Source organism: Ailuropoda melanoleuca, chromosome X, assembly GCF_002007445.2.
Source record: "Ailuropoda melanoleuca isolate Jingjing chromosome X, ASM200744v2, whole genome shotgun sequence".
Taxonomy (NCBI): Eukaryota; Metazoa; Chordata; class Mammalia; order Carnivora; family Ursidae; genus Ailuropoda; species Ailuropoda melanoleuca.
The window spans coordinates 98,080,471-98,097,409 of NC_048238.1; the positions used below are offsets into that span (position 1 = coordinate 98,080,471).

Consider the following 16,939-nt stretch of genomic DNA (forward strand, 5'->3'; position numbering starts at 1 on the left):
GGCTACGGCGTGCCTCAGGTGGCCCGCGGGGCAAGTGTGAGAAGGTGGCCGGGAGGCTGGGCCACAGACCAGACCCTGCGGGCTTCGAGGCCACCGACAGTGCAGACCCCCAGTGGGCTTCTGCTGTAGACACTGAGGCAAGTTCTCACAGGTTCCCCGTTCGAATTATTTGGAACATTTGCTCGTTCCACGAATATTTCTGCCTGGACAGAGGAAGCGCAGTGCAATGACAGGGAAAGCGCTGTTGGGGTCTGGATTCCCTGAGAAGGCAAGACTCAAGCTCACTCTTTTTTTTTTTTTAGAAATTATTTCGAAGTTACAGAGAAGTTGCAAAAAGAATAGTATAAATAACAGTGTATCTTTTTGCCTGAACGATTTGAGGTTGTGTACACCATGGCCTCACCCCTAAATACTTCAGCGTGTTTTTCCTAAGAATAAAGATATTCTTCTTTATAACCACAGCACAGGTGAGCCCCCAGTAACACAGGTTTGGATTTTTTTCAGTAAATAGAATAAAGTACTATAAATGTATTTGCTCTTCCTTCAGATTTTCTTAACATTTTCTTTGCTTTGGCTTACTCAATTGTAAGAATATAGCATATAATTCATAGAACAGACAAAAAACATGTTGATTATATGTTATCAGTAAGGCTGCCAGTCAGTAATAGGCCACTAATTTAGTTTGGGGGGAGTCAAAATTATAGGTGGATTTTTGACTGTGGCGGGGGGTGGGTCAGCGCGCTTACCCTCAGATTGTTCAAGGGTCAACTGTCCATTTACCAACTTTCGTAAATTTAACATTGATACTGATCTGCCATTTGTATTCCAATTCCATTAAGTGATACAGTAACACCATTTATATCACTTTGCCCTTGCAGTATGGGATCCAGTCTGGGGTCCGGTAGTGAATCTACTTGTCTCTTTAGTCGCTTTTAATCTGGAACATTTCCACAGCCTTTTTTTGCATTTAACGACATGGACATTTTTGCCTTAATAACAATCTGTCCACCTTTAAAAAAAAAAAAAAGAATGTTCCTAATTTTGAGTTTGTGTGATGCATCCTCATGGTTAATTCCTAGTTATGCTTTCCTGGAAGGCAAATCACATGCATGATGTGTTCTCAGCGAATTCCATCTGGAGGTGCACAATGGCCATTTGCCTCTCATCACTGATGTGGATTTTGATCACTTGGTGTTGTCTAGTTTCTGCACTCTAAAGTTACCATTTTCCCCTTTGTAACTGTAAGCAGTCTTAGGGGGAACACTTCGAGACCACCCAAGTATCTTTCTCCTCATCAACATTTTCCCCTCTATTTAGCATCTGAGCATCATTATTGCCTGAATCAGTCTTTAGTATGATTTGCAAAATGATGATTTTCCAACTCTGGGGTTCCTTCCACATTGACTAGTCAACACTCAGCATGGTCCTGTAAACAAGAGCTTTCCCTTTCTCCCCACTTACTATTTATCAGCATGCACTCATAGATTTCTACTTTTTTCAGTGTCTTCTAATTCATTACTATCCTTATTTTGGTGCTCAAATTTACCTTTATTTGGCCAGTGGGAACCTCTTCAAGTTGGCCCCTGTGTCCTTGAGGCATGGCCCTGTCAAGTTCTTTTCTTAGCATTCTGTGACTTTCTGGCACAAGATGTTCCAGGCTTATCTTATACCTTCCCTTCTTCAGCCATAGAATCAGCCACTTCTCCAAGGAGCTCTGGTTCCTTTCAGTCCAGAGTGTAAGTGTTTAGAAACCAAGTTTTGGGTACTAACTGTGTTCCTTGCTATTAGGGTGTCACTGATCCTAGGAAATATATATATATATATATATATATATATATATATATATACACACACACACATATATACATATATGTATATAAAATACAGAAATATATACATAAATATGGAAATATAATATGGAAATATATGTATTATGTGGAAATATGTATATGGAATATAACATATATAAATATATACTAACTATAAATACGTATATTTATACACACACACACACACACAAAAGCTGTCAGAGTTAGCAAATAAAAATTCTGGATACCCAGTTATGTTTGAATTTCAGGTAAACATTGAAAAACTTAGTATAAATATATCCCATGCAATATTTGGGACATGATCTATACCAAATCAGTATTTGTTGCATCACTGAAATTCAATTTTTAAAAAAGATTTTATTTATTTATTTGACAGAGATTGACAGTGAGAGAGGGAACAGAAGCAGGGGGAGTGGGAGAGGGAGAAGCAGGCTTCCCACTGAGCAGGGAGCCTGATGCAGGACTGGATCCCAGAACGCTGGGATCATGACCTGGGCCAAAGGCAGAGCTTAACAACTGAGCCACCCAGGCAGTCCTGAAATTCAATTTTTTAAAGTAAGCTTTACACCCAACGTGGGGTTTGAACTTAAGACCCCAAGGTCAAGAGTTGCAGGCTTTACTGACTGAACCAGCCAGGTGCCCCAGCTGAAATTCAAATTTAACTAAGCATCTTGTATTTTATCTGGCAATCCTAATACATAAAAACATACATAGTACATACACATAAATGCACACATACATATGCAGAGACACACATATATACACACACATTTTAGAAATCATGAGTTCACATCGATAATGAGCTGACTGTAAATGGAAAGGAAAGAATTTGCTCAATGGACAGGGACGGGAAAGGGATTTTCGGCAGGAAAAGGCATATTACAGGACTTAAGAGAAATTCACGGAGATTAAATTTTACTGTGTGGTGGGGAGTAGCAAGAGATTAAATTTTTAAACAAATGAATGACATCGCCCTTTTAGGTAAGCATGCTACTGGCACCAAAGAGGGCAGACTAGAGAAGGTGACACAAGAGGCAAGGAGATGCATTAGTCCGAGGAAGAGATGACAAGTGCCCAGAACAGGTGATGGTCAGGAGAACGGAGAGGAATTCGGGAGATACAACAGGGTTAAAAGTGGTAAGACTGGATGTTTAGGACTTATGAAGAGTTAATGCATAAATTTACACAGGGTTGAGAGAGAGGAAGGAGCGGAGGATAATGCCCATTTTCCTGACTGCGGCAACTAAGTGGCCAAGGGTGCTGTTCACTGGGATGGGAAACATTGAAGGAGCAGATCTGGGAATAAAAAAGAGGAGTCCAGTTTCGGACATGTTGAGTTTGAGGCGCTGTCGGACATCCAAGCTGAGACTGTCCGGGAAGTAGCTGCATTCGTGGGTCTGGAGCTCAGGAGAAAGATCAGGCTGGAAAAATACGGACATGGGAGTCACCTGCATTTTGATCAATGAAGTTATAGGAGTAGACGAAGTTGTCCAGGAAGAGGCCATGGAAAGGAAGAGAAGAAGGAAAGTGTCGAGGATCAGCAAATGTTCAAGGGACAAGCAAAGGAGGTGGAGCCATCAAAGAAGGCAGGGGTGGTCAGAAAGGTTCAATGAATGCCAGAAAAGTTGGGATCAGAAAAGCAAGGAAGGAGATATTTATCAAGGAGGCAAGGGTCACATAACATGGAGATGTCAGGACAGGAACTGAGAAGTGTTCCCCGGATTTTTCAATTAAGAGCTCATTAGTGACTTCACGAGAGTAGGTGCCAAGTACAGAGGAGAAAGCATGGTGGAAAGAACGTGAATCCCAGAGGTGGACAGACCAGAGTTTCGAATCCCAACTCCACACATACGAGCATCTTGTTTGACATCTGAGCCTCCGTTGCTTTGTAAGACGGGGCTAACCAATAACGCACAGGGTGGTTGCAAGGGGTTCATGAGCTCCACCATACAACACACTTGGGATAGGGCCTAGCACGGGGACGTGCCGTATTGTACCTACTACTTCAGAGCAGGAAACGTAAACCGCCAAAGGCATCCCAAGCAGAAAGGTAATACTCGGTGCCCACAAAATCACTGGCAACAGAAGTCGAAGTCTGGGAGCTTCCATTGGACTAATGGCTTCAAGGTCATTGTATTGTAGTTGTGATCCAAATCTAGTCGAGGAGGCTTCTGCCCCTGCACCGCCACCACCACCACCGCTGCCACGACAATCTCCCACGCACAAAACTGTGAGTGGACACACCGGAAGCTAGAGTACAGAGGCCACAGACACGTCTCTGGGACTGCCCTCCAGCTGCCAAGCCCCAGGAAGATGGCCTCTGCCTAACGTAAACCTTCCAAACGTTGTGCAAAGGCCTCTCATTGGCAGAACTGAAAATGTATCAGAACCCACACTGTATAGAGAACCATAGCTGCAAGGGAGTCTGAGATAGGTCTTTTTTTTTTTTTTCAGTCTTCCAGGGAGAAACACAAAAGCAGAAGGAAGGGGTGCTGAGTAGCAACAGATAATATCCAGCACATCTGTCTCGAGGTGGAGCAAATATTTGCATCTTGACAGCTGACACCAGCATCCCAACTGTGGTCAAAATGTAGGCTATCACTGGTTAACAAAATCCTAACACCAGACGGAAAATGGTGTCCATACAGTTCCTGGGCTGGGGCCAGAAGGAGGGGGGTGGAGAAGTTAAGGAAGGTTCTGTCTCATGGCATGCATTATCTCTGCAAAGTGGGGGGCAAATATCACCTGCCCTGGTGGAAACAGGTGGAAGGTGGCCAGGGGACCCGATGAGAGTGGACGGCTAATGAGTACATGGGGGAGGAAGCTGTCACTGCATGAGAAACCTTTCTGCACACCGGCTAGCAAGGAAAAGTAAAGAAATGAAACACAGGACTTAGTTTATAAAGCATCGTTATTCTTATTTATTGAAAATGTCCATTTTAAAAGTCTTCAAAATAAAAACAAGTTAGAAAATTTGAGCTTGTGTAAGAAGGGACATGACGGAAGAGGAACTAAAAAGCCTCTAAGGGCAGCAGTTTAATTACAGGGTAACAGGAACCCACTTATAGAGTATTGTAAACAACACAACTACAGAGACACTGCTCTCGGGTTAACATGGCTTCATTTCCTTTATATTACTGCTTAATGTGTGAGCGCGGACACCACTCTGCACAAGCTTCACTACCCAGAGTACCGAGGGCCTCTCCTCAGAAGGGCCAAGTTCCAAAAACATGCATATGTACACATCGCTTTAAAATAAAGACTTTTCAATATTGTAAGCAATCCTATACCTTATCAACTAAAGTACTTTGTAATCACAACAAATGTTCCCTATGGATATAGTTTGTGCATTTACTGCAAGCCATTGATTAACCACAGGCGGGGCAGATGCTCAGATCTGTGTGGTTGCTGTTAATTTTTAGGTGAAGGACGGCATGTCTAAGCTGCTGGGCTTAAAAACAGAACAATGGCCATTTCTAGAAATCTTCTTCGTTTTTCAGCTTTCAAAGATGGCTGCCGTGTGGTTGGCTGATGGGGGACTGCAGGACTCATCCCCTTCCTGTGGATGGTGTCATTTCTCCTGTGCAGCAAGCAGGCAACAGCCCTGTACCGTGTAGCTATGGGGAACTTGAGACCCCACCCAGTACTAGAAAGAAAAAGAGCTTAGCAAGCTGGGGGATTCAAGCTTCAAGTGTGGTTTCTGAACACCATTTGCAAAACCCACATTTATTGGCGCCCATCAAATGTATCCAGAAGACAACTTTGACCAGTCCATTGGCTCTTTGCCTCTCTTTCCAGTGATCTGCCCCCCTGCCCAACTGCAACTGTCTTGGGGAGAGAGAGAGGCGGGTTGCATTGCTCTGTCCTGGAGCCTTTTGCCGACTTTCATTTGTGCCGAATTTGGCTGTGTTCTGCTCTTCTGGGAACCTTTTCTAAACCTGGTTTACCACAGTTCTAATTTTGGAGACACTTACAAAGGTGACCGTTGGAGTCAATGCGCGACTTTAGGGGACCAGTTCCAAATACTGAGCTTCCCTAGCAACCAGCACACGACCACTAGAGGGGTCCTTTCCTTGTGGACATACAAACAGGACCGATAGCACATTTCTGCAAATAATACTTCAAGTCCTACTCCAAGAGGCTGATGAATGTTGTAGTTTCTTGCTGCATACCTGGGAGAGCGATAAAGTGAATTAAAGCGGTCTACTAGGGCACGATATCTCCTCAATGCAGATTGTTTTCAAGGATGAGAAGTCACAAGTTGAATATACAATGTAGATGAAGTAAGTGCTCACGGTCTATATTCTCAAAAAGTAAGCTTCGTATGGTTGGCTGAAAGCACTGGGGAAATAGAAAACTGAGGCAGAAGGTCAGGGGGGAAAACCTATCATGCACTGGGCAGGGATGGTCAACTCGGAGGCAGAAAGGGAAGATTGTCTAGTGCAATTTGCTAATAGGTCTGGTGTTGGCAGGGATGACTGGAGCTTCTGCCCCATAGAGTGAAAATGTAAACCCACACAAAAGGAATAAGGGTGCTACTGTTTTCTTGGCCTTATAGACAACATAGGGCAGTAAAAAAAAAAACTGTGCATTGAGGGGTGGCACATGATAGTCAGGGCAGGGTGGCCGGGTCACTGGGCAAATGTGCTAGTCTGCCCTAGTCATTGCTCAAGGAGCTTTGCCCTCCTTAAACTGGGTACTGAGGGGCTTCCAGATACAAGAAAGCATGAGAGAAAAAGTCAAGTTCACATTTACTAAGCCATGGCCGGCCACTTTGATATGGCGGCCAGCCCCAAAAGAGTGACAGGGCAGGGTGGAGGGCGGGTAATGGCTGGTGAAGAGGCACTATGAATTGAAGGCCGTCTGAAGACCATTTAAGTCATCTGCCTATACTAGTTTTCCTTTTCTTATTGAATGGAAAGGACTCTGGGGAGACTTCTACCAGCACCTCTCACTTTTACCCCAGTCAAAAAGAAAACAACCAACCAATAACCAAATGACAACAAACACTCAAGCAAACAGTGAGACAGAGAAAGAGAGAGAGTGTGACTGAGAGAGAGAGAGAGAAGGACTGACTCAGATACAAAATAAAAACCAAGGAAGTGAGCAAACAAATCATTCAATTGGACATTCTGAGATGCCCCAGAGGCACGTGTGCCCAGCTGCACAGTGATGGTTATGGAAGAATGGAGGTCTTGCTACTGGACTCGGCCCGAATACACTCATCAGTCTGCTTTAACAGCCTCCGGACCAGCTTTTCTAGGTCCCTTCTTGACTTCAATTCTTCTTCCAGGCACTGCTTCATTCTTTTATTTTCCTATGATGGCAAGAGACTTGTTAATTCCCCAACCAAGGGGTCCCTTCCCAGGGCTCCTTCTGCTCATCCTCTTAGCGGCCTTCACCACCGACCGTACCTTCCCTCCTTGGGCTCCTCTCCCTCAGCTTCTAAGGCAAGGCAGCCCCCTGCTTCTCCCACCCCTCTCTGGCCGAGCCTTTGTATTCTTGCTTGCAGTGTAAGCGTCTTCTACGGCTCTGGCCTGGGCCCTCTTCCAACTCAGCTGTCTTTTCACTTAGTGTCTCTTCTCCTTCAACTCAATTCAGGGGCCTCCCAAATCCCTTTGACGCTTGACCTCATCTCATCTCACAAGCACTAGGCCCACAGCCCCCAGTGTCAACTTGATATTTACAAGCGCCTCAAACTCATTACGTCCTAAAGTGAACTCGGTGTCTCCACCGTCACCCCAAACTTCTCTTCTTCCTGTGGCTCCTGATCTCCGTGAGGGGCACCACCCTGTCAAACTAGACACCCACATAAGAAGCTTCATCTTTAATCCCTGGCTCTCCCTCTTAATCCCAACACCACGGCATCATTTTCCACAGGCTCTAACCCTGCGATGTGCCTCCCTTTGCATCCATTTTCCTCCTGGGCAGCCTCAACGGCACTGCCTCAGTTCAGGATTCCATCGTGTCTCATCCTGAGTTTTGTGACAACCTCCCAAGTGGCCTTCCAGTCTCTGTTCTCCCCCCTCCAGTCCATCCTTTACCCCATCACGAGGAAGAGTGTGCATCGTGGAGCACTGGACCACATCTGCAGAGGAGCCCACAAATCAAGATTTATGGCTCTCTTTACACTCACACACTCACGGATGACTTAGCTTTTTAAAAATTCTGTTCACAAATGTCAGAGGACATGAAAGTTGCAACTAAGTAGGGGACCTTACTGTAAACCGCTAAATAGGTATAGGCACGATCCTGAGAAATTTAAACCCCGGACCACATGGTAAAATCAACAAAACCCACCTCGAAGACACAAGAAAAATCCCCACCTCATCACGTTGTTCCTGTTATATGACCCGAGAAAATGACTTTTGTATTTCATTACCTGTTTCAGTTCTTTAACCTCATCCTTCAAGGCATACACAGTATCGACCAGACTCCTAGAACATAAAGGTCAGAGATTAAGAGCTGGCACTGAAATACTGTTAAGTAAAACTTAACAATAAAAGCAGCTTTCGAGAACTACAGATCCTGAAAAGCAGTGGACTTTCTAGCTGGTCAGGAAAGAGACTGCTATGAACGGTCCTTGTGGTCCTTATTTTTATGGGCAAACGACTGCTAGCATGCATGGTCATTCGAATGCCATGTCATGGCACCTTTTCTCTATTGCCTTCCTCCTTGGCCACTTGCTTCCCAGCTTGGGAGAGACTAAGGCTCATCGTAAGGTTTTGATTCTTTCTTTGGGGCAGGAATGAACATCACCTAACATGTAATGTGGGTGTCATGAGACCCTGCCTATCCTACGATATCTATGTGATGGCATTGCTGTTTTCACCTCTCCGACCCTACACAACCCTACATGACACAAAGTGAGGGGTTTTATTTCTAGAAGATCCCATCTGTCCCAAAAGAGGATAAAGTGCCCTGGCTCAGTCACGGGACAGTTACTTCCCAGATGGCTCTCTCCCTGGACAAGAACTCTAGAGATCTGGGTTCCAGTTCTGATCCTACCACTTACCAGTCCTCTAATCTTGGGTAAGCAATTTCCTTCTCCTCCTCTCCTTGTCTTACCTTCTTCACATACAAAATGAGGATAATACCACATGCCCCACAAGCCTCATAAAGTTGATATGGGGATTAATATAGCTCTCATAACAATTATTATTACAACTGTTACCATTTATTGAGTGATTATCATGTGCCAGCCTTTATACTTATTCTTCCATTTAACCCCACAGTAAACCTTAAAGTTATTACTGTCATACCCATTTACAGATGGGGAAACCGAGGCACAGAGCAGTAAAGAAGCTCGCCCCAGGTCACACAGCTAACACGATGTAGAATCTGGACCTGAACCAGGGCTGCTCTCTTGAGCCCAAGAGCTTTACCATTTTGCCACATCACTTCATATACCAGATGGAAAAACACATTGACGGTGTCGAGCACTTTGAAATATGCTGTCCTATGCAAATGTAGGCCTGACTTCAGAAATGACTCAAGTTAAACAAATGAATTATTTGGCTACTTTGTGTTTATTTTATGAGCCCATAGGTACTTAACCTGATTTCCCCCCATTAGGTCACCTGCCTGGGGTACAAATGTAGACTGGGAACATCATTTCCCTGAGCCTCAACTTCAGGAGAAGTGGTGAAAGTAATGCTTATCTCAGTGGTTTCTGTAGGATTCTAAATAAGTCAAGTATGTGAAAGTCCAGTGTTTGACTCAGTAAAGGTGAGAAGCATCCCTCTGACCAGGGAAATTGGTGCTGTGGCCTTCCCAAGTGCCATCGAGACCCATCTGGAGTGCTATTCTTGCGTACCCTGAAGCACCTTACCATAGGGGGCTGCCACCACGCAGAGAGTTCCACCCTCTCTGCCTCCCTTCCCCCTTCCCCTTGTTGGGGGGGCAGCCGTTTCACAGCTCCCAACTTCGTGAGAACAAACAAGGATATATACCTGGAAAGGAGGGACTGTCCTTCAGTGTAGGCTTTGCAACAGATGACTGCCCTGCCGGAACCTTCTTTCTAGCCCCCACACAAATCAGGAAAGGTAGCCCGCTCTACTCACTTCTCTTCAATGATAGTCTGGCCGTTGCTCCTGGTTTCTTCAATGATGAGTTTCTCCTCCTCGGGGAGTAAGACTTGTGGGAGTGAATCTTTGCGGGCGCCTACAAGCAAGGGTTGCGAGAGGGAGGAGAGGGGAGAGTTACCCAAGGCTACTCTAGGTGTTGGCCCCTTCTACTATTGTCATTGAGGGGTTTTTGGTGATGGCACATTGCTGCCTTGTACCCAGAGAACAGTCATCCAACATTTGCTGACTAAATCTTCCTAACATGAGAAAAGAGACAAATACATCAATTTGATTTTGGCCAGGGTGGGGGACATGTTGTCAGTGAAGCCCATTTCGGTCAAGGGTAGAGCGGGGGTTGGGGGTTATCACATCAGCACAAAGACGTGGGCATCCTTATGGCTCTGCTCAGACTGTCTCTAGGCTCTGGGGATGGAAGAGGGGACAGAACAGATAAGGGACTGGACCAGACAGCTCCTGCACCTCCAACCTCCCCCTCACTTCTGGATCCTTCCTCTTGGAGTACGAGCCCTTCATCTTCAATCTTCAAGTTGTGTGCGCTCACTGCCTCGCTGTTGCTGACGTGGCAGTGTCTGTGCCTTCCACAGGGCCCAGCACTGCGCAGGTGCTTACTAAGTAGACGGCAGACGGACGGACTGACTGCTTAAATGCCACGGGAAGTTACAGCAGTCAGTTCCTGGGAAACAGGACTTCCGGCGGGAGAGGGACAGAGGATGGGAGGTCGCCATGATGCTAGACCCTTGCCACGTGTCAGCGGCAGGCTAGGCAGGAGGGGCGGAAACGTGCCTCTTGAGGCCAGAACACCTGCCTGCGCCTCCTACAGATCTGCGGGCACTGTCGCTGTGAAGACAGCGGGTCTGGAGAGCAGATGAGGTCACGTTTTGTACAAGGGATGCTTCTTCGACTGTCTCCCAGTCCTGCTCTCTTTCCTAGTTTTCAAACCCCAAACTGCTCTCCCTTTCCGTTCCTGCCTCCTTGAGACTTGTTCTCAGAGCTGGCCGTGCCCAAAGCCACGGCCAGGACCTGTCTGTGAAGCAGGACGTAGGACAGGCCTCTCTTCACGGTCAAACGTGTTAAGTCTGACATCAAATGTGTTCCTCACGCCAGCCTTAGGGACATGTGACTTTGAAGGCATCGGTCAAGGCAATCCACCCAAGGGATCCCCACCCCCACTCGAGTGACTGGTCCGTAGCTGTCCAACAGGGAGCACCGTGGACGACTCACTGCTTATGCCGATGCAAACACCTCACACCAGGTCTCCTGAATGTCTATCATCACAGAAGCCAAGGCAGAACCAAATGCGACCTGATTTTTATAAAAAGCTCAAGGATCAATTAGAAAACCTCATCTCGCTTTCGGTTTGTAGCCTGAAAGGTGCTGGCAGGCGGCGGGGGGGGGGGTACCCTTCCCTGATAGCTCCCTGTAAACTGCAGACATTCCAAACAGCCCCTGCTAAGCAGCTACCTTTCCAGATTTTCAGAGCAACTCTGAAACTTGAGCTGGGTGAAGCACTGTTCGCTTAAATATGCAGCTGATCAAAGATAGTATTGTGACTTCCTTTCCAAATCTGCCTATGAGAAGAGATTAGCATCAGTTCACAGACACAGGAACTCTCTGGGCTCTTTAATTCCTAACTAGTGCTGGTGAAGGCATCTGTGTACTTCAAACGAGAAGGACTTTTTAAAAAACTTTTTTTTTTCATTTCTATCACCTCCAACTCTTTTACTCTTGCGTCTCTCTTTTCTCTTTGGGTGAAAAAGAAACAGCGGGTAAACACGCCGCCCGGCAGCTCAAAGCACCTTATCGGAAAGATGCAGTTCTGCAAGTGCTCCTCCGCACAGGGTCACCTGCTTTTCTCTTTTTTCAAAGAGGCGCTGAGCAGCCAAAAAGAAGCAGCGTTCATTAGAGAAAGTGGTTTGGGGGGAACGTACTTGAGCCATGGCCTTGCTGAAAACTGGCGCTGGTGCAGTAAGCTTCGATCACTTTAAGGATTTGCGCGTCCTCTTCCAGAGCAGCGGTACCTGTCGGATTTAATGAATAATGACTTTGCAGAGAGACGCAGCCGTCTTTGGACCCCCAAAATGACGCAGTGCGCTCAGCAGCTGGGGCCTGGCTTCCCGGACCAGAAAGCCTCCTCTGGCCGCTTTCATTCCATTTTTCTTTTCTGAGGCAACTTTTTCATCATGTGGGGGCTTTTACTAGACTCCGAGGGGCCACAACGACAGCACCGGGCATGGCACTAGCCTCGGTTCTCACCCGACATACACCACGGCCCACCTCTCCTCCAAATTGCAAGGCTTCCCTTCTCTAGGAAGATTTCCCCCATAGACCGCACCCATTTTTTCTAACCAGCCAGCATGATTCTCCCTCCTTCCCCTCCCCCTCCGACTCCTTCTTGAAGGGACTGGGGGTGGGGGCGGGTGGAACCCTGCTAGAGGGCTGATGCGCACACCCGGGGGCGGGCTGGGCCATGCAGAAGCTGGAGTCCGGCAAGGATTTCTCCAGACTGTATTTGTGGCTGAGACACCCTTTGTGATGCATCACTTACTCCTTCACGTGTGTCCCAAAGTACCTTGGTCCCAGCCGCAGAGGCAAATGCGTACATGTGGCCCGGCCGTCGGACTGTGCAGTCCGCCTCGGAATCAAGCTGTTTCTACACGGTAGCAGGCTGATTCCTCGGCTAACTGGGAACGTCAGGGAGCATTAAACTTCCAGAAGGATTTCAGCCTTCTATTTCAGTAGGGGAAAAACATCTTGGGCATCAGAAACTAAGGGGAAAAAAAATGTATCCCTAGCAAACGGGACCCTTTGGTGGTTCTGAACCAGGTGGGACAAAATTATGGAACGTGAAGGCCACACAGAGGGCGTCTGCCTCAGATCACATGAAGTGCAGCGGCAGGCAGCTCGTTCAAAAAGCTCAGAGGTGACCAAACCCTAGAACGTGTGCATTTTTCTTTGTGTAACAGGTGATAGAGAGGACAACCTGCTCTAATCATCTGCTTTCAACAACATTCTTCCACCAGCTCATCCATAACTGACTGTCCAAAAGTATAAAACACATACTTTTCCGAATCACATATTCCTCCTCCGATGGCTTTCTTTCCGTCTTTCTTTTATGAAGAAACTTCTTCATCGTTTTGGGGCTTTTACTAGACTCCTGTAAGGATAGAGGTGTCTTTATGAATTAGAATTCTCCCCCCAAAAACAAATTAAAAAGAACAAATGAAATTAAACCGAATGGCTCTCTTATTTTGACAGTTTCCAGAATGCATCACAATTTAATAATGTACACAATAAAAATGGCTCCAATAAACTCTAAAAGGTTACATAAAACAGAGGCAATGACACTGTCCTCTCAATTGCCATAGGGACAGGTGCCATCTGTACAGAAAGTAGTGGGTGTCGATCCTAGGGAAATAACCGTACTCCTAACTTGCTTTATAGTCCTCACTGATACAGTTTTAAGGGAATTAAATAACAACTGTAGTACATTCTGCTTTTCAAAGAGCTTCCAAGCGGTTTAAACACATTTTCCTTAGCAACAGTCCCACAAAGAAGAATATTAATTTCCATTTGTCAGATGGGAAAATTAAGGCAGAGGGACTGAATACTTTCCCTGAAGTGAGAGAGAAGAGCCAAATGAGGGATCTCTGGATAAATAACTTGCAGTCAGGAGTCATGGGTGTAGACCCAAGCTTAAATATACATACAGAAAGCCATATTTTTAATGAGGAGATAAAAGAGCCATGAATTATTGAATTTGCTCTTGCCATCTGAATAACCAGGGTCTATTATCACGTGTCCAAGTAAACGGATTAGAATCTTAGACCCCGGTGACCATTCTTCTCCCAATCTCCCATGCGATGCATATACGTGGTGTTTGGATAATAATCAGTACCTTAAAATATATGGAAGAAAGAATTTAATTTCTTCCACTTAGCCCCAGTGACCCACTTAGACTTGAAAACACATAGACACGGAAAACTCCCGTATGACAAGAGTAACAGGAAAAAGAGCATTAAAAACCACATACACACAAAGAAAACAGGCATTTTTAGGGCATCTAGGATGACGTTTTCAAACGTATTTCACAAAAGCCTGCTTTTTTGAAGAATGTACTTACATGTCAGATTTGCATCTTCATATTTTAGCCACCAATTAGAACAAGGGACAAAACAAGCATAAAGGAAAGCTTCATTCATCAAAGGTTACAGCACAGCATTATGATGTCACTGTAAGCCAAAGATATTGTTCTACCCTTACCTTTAAGATATAAGACATCCTCTAAAGTGAATATGTAAAGAAAGAGAAGATGAGCGTGAGAGGTCGATGGTTATAATGACCAAATCCATTTATCAATAATTCTAAAACAACATTTGAAATGTTAGTGTTATCATCAATTACACAGAGAGAATATCATGTTTCCCACATTAGTCTCAGATGCAATATCGTCATGCAAAAGCCCAAGGAATACAGTTCTGTGCAGAATCACAAATACTGAAAATAACCGAAATACATACTACACAGTAAGAATATATTAAGAACTCTCTTCTCCCAGCAGAAACAACATGATCATGCCTTAGTTTTAATGGATTAGTTCTGTGAAGGATTAAGTCAACTTTACCCTTCAAGGCTCACCTTCACTTGAACTTAGTAACTGACAATTACAAAATATCCATCGTTAAAAAGGGGACCCAGATAACTATGAAGTGGCACTCCCAGTTTACGTAATCAGAGAGGAAAATTGGATGCTTTCAGGTATCACTGGTCCATTTCCAAAGCAAACCTGTGGGACTGTTTCTTGGCCCCATTCTGAACAGAGGTACGTAATAAGGATTCAGCTCGAGCATTAATTCTCCTGTTGTGCCCAGTTGAAATGATCAAAAAATCCTCCGGTGTCCAAAGATTGTTTTATTTTTACTGCACTCGGAGTTGGAGGCAACAATTAACCGAAACAGCAGCACGGTGTTTGAGATCGAGACAAAGTTAAAATTGAGCTAAATCTGTGTCACGCATCAAAACACACGTTCGATATAGAAATATACGGTGTCTTTGCCCCCTAATTCTAAGACACGCCTCGTAACTGCCATAGACTTAAACCTTCTCTCGGTAAGACCTAGGTAAAGAACAGTTCCTAATAAATGAGGCTCTTTACTGAAAGCTGAAATGGTGAGAAAAAGCTTAGGGGGAAAAAAAACACTGTTTGGATGGAAAAAGTAACAGTCCCCACAGTCAACAGAAGCTAGTGACTGACATTCCTAACCACAGCTTTCAGGGAAAAATAGAAAGAACCATGAAGTCCCCACACTACCCAAATATCCAATGCCCTCTAAGGTTGTTGTCTAGAAGCCTCTATTTAAAAGACATTCTTTTCATTAAATTCTTTTCCCTTCCCAACTGCAGCAAAAAGTCCACACCCTCACAGTTCAGATTCATGGACTGGTCCCATAAGACTTTCTTGGTTTGGCTTTAATAGATCATAAAGGCTCCAAAATGCAGAATTGGGTCTGCTTGGGTGGAAATTCAAGTCAAATAAAGTGGCTCTCATTTGAGATGGGTGGACGTGATTGCCAAAGTTTACAACTATTGTGTCATCAGAAAGATGAACCAGAGGCACTTCAGGAGGGGACCAGGGAACTCAGGCAGTGCACATAAACCCTGTGGATATTTGATAAATATCTGTACAGGGACACTAGGGAAAAGGGAAATTATGAAACAAGAAATCCCTGAGTCTAACAATTCACAACTGACTGACATGTATCCCCTAGCATAAATTCTAGCACATTGAAATGAGCTTGTCAGAAGCATTTTATACCATATGTAGCAAAATTACCTCTTTATAACCTAGTGCTGCTGATGGTCTAAGTGGAGGCGCAGGTCGTAGACAACTTAAACTCCATGGTTTTATAATTTGAGGAGGTTCCAGGGGTCCTCGGGGCTGTCCAGTAGAGCTAAAAGACTGGGAAAATGTCTGATGAGATGTTGGCAATCTGCCATCTGACCCCGACATTGGGCCACACGGCAAGAGAACAGCAACAGTGTCAATGGATCAGCAAAGCCAGCCATAGAAAAGGAAAGGTAGGAAAACAAAAGTCTCCAGTTTGAGAACTGGCACTTTCCAGTCCAGCTTATGGGGTCTCTAAGGAACAGCACCACATTGACTCAACATCCTATGATCCTGTCTTCCCTCTCTCTTCTGGAATTTCACTCAAGCCAGGGGTGGCTTTCCTTTAGAAGAGAGGAAAGCAGAGTCAACATCGAATGGGTTCAGTCGTGCGTTGGGTGCTCGACTAGGTGCCGAAATAGGTTATTTCAGCAGAATGACCGAAGACGAACCTCAGCAAAGCAAAGCAACTAGCTGGCAACTGACAAAGCCAAGATTTGAACTCAGGTCTGATGCCAAAGCCCTCGTTCTTCCCACCACCACACACAGTGCTGGAGACTGGAGTTTTGGCATCACCGGTTTGAGTGTTAACAGAAAACATGGCAATCTTCACTCTCACTCAACAAGTACAGTAAAATCTCATCGATTCCAATTCCAGGAATTCCAAATTTGTGATAACTTGGAAGAAGGCAACACTGAAAGTTTACCCTTGAAGGTGACCTAGTGAATGTGGCAGCATAAATGAGATTACATGGTGGGGCTTTAGTCCTGGTGAGGGTAAACCGTGTTTTGACTCAGCACACAATGAATAGGAGACTAACAGTTGCTAATTAAAATGAATTTTGTGTGTCACCAAAATATCCTAGTGGGATTTCGGATGAGAAAAACTTTGCCAGCAGTTTGTGGGGAGAGGGAGTCCCTTAATACCGTCAAACAAAAGTGCACATCTCTCGGTACACCTTTGTCTTCATTTGGATGGGCCACAACAAGAAATCAGAATTATTGAGGTCTTACTGTACTTTGAAACCTACAAATATAGACAAGCTGAAGGCTATGGCCATGCTCACTGCTTCTCGTAAGTCCCCTGCAGGCAGGTCTGACGAGAGCCTTAACAATGCCCGGACAGCGCCAGGGGACCACTT

The 16,939-nt window shown here is 45.2% G+C and overlaps 1 protein-coding gene across 4 annotated transcripts in view; it reads right to left on the reverse strand.

Moving 5' to 3' along the window:
* Window positions 1–4,722: 4,722 nt before the first annotated feature.
* Window positions 4,723–16,939, reverse strand: part of ARHGEF6 (Rac/Cdc42 guanine nucleotide exchange factor 6) — a 93,973-nt gene continuing 81,756 nt past the window's right edge. For 2 of the 4 annotated variants that reach the window (XM_034648838.1, XM_034648840.1), the window contains 7 exons: window positions 15,747–15,872; window positions 14,177–14,197; window positions 12,977–13,070; window positions 11,845–11,934; window positions 9,893–9,992; window positions 8,212–8,266; window positions 4,723–7,146 (listed from right to left, as the gene is read on the reverse strand). In XM_034648838.1, the coding sequence (XP_034504729.1) occupies window positions 7,006–7,146; window positions 8,212–8,266; window positions 9,893–9,992; window positions 11,845–11,934; window positions 12,977–13,070; window positions 14,177–14,197; window positions 15,747–15,872 (627 nt within the window). In that variant the 3' untranslated portion in view covers window positions 4,723–7,005. Of the gene's footprint in view, window positions 7,147–8,211; window positions 8,267–9,892; window positions 9,993–11,844; window positions 11,935–12,044; window positions 12,121–12,976; window positions 13,071–14,176; window positions 14,198–15,746; window positions 15,873–16,939 lie in introns of those variants that run through there. The other 2 variants (XM_002919916.4, XM_034648839.1) reach the window with 2 other exon arrangements.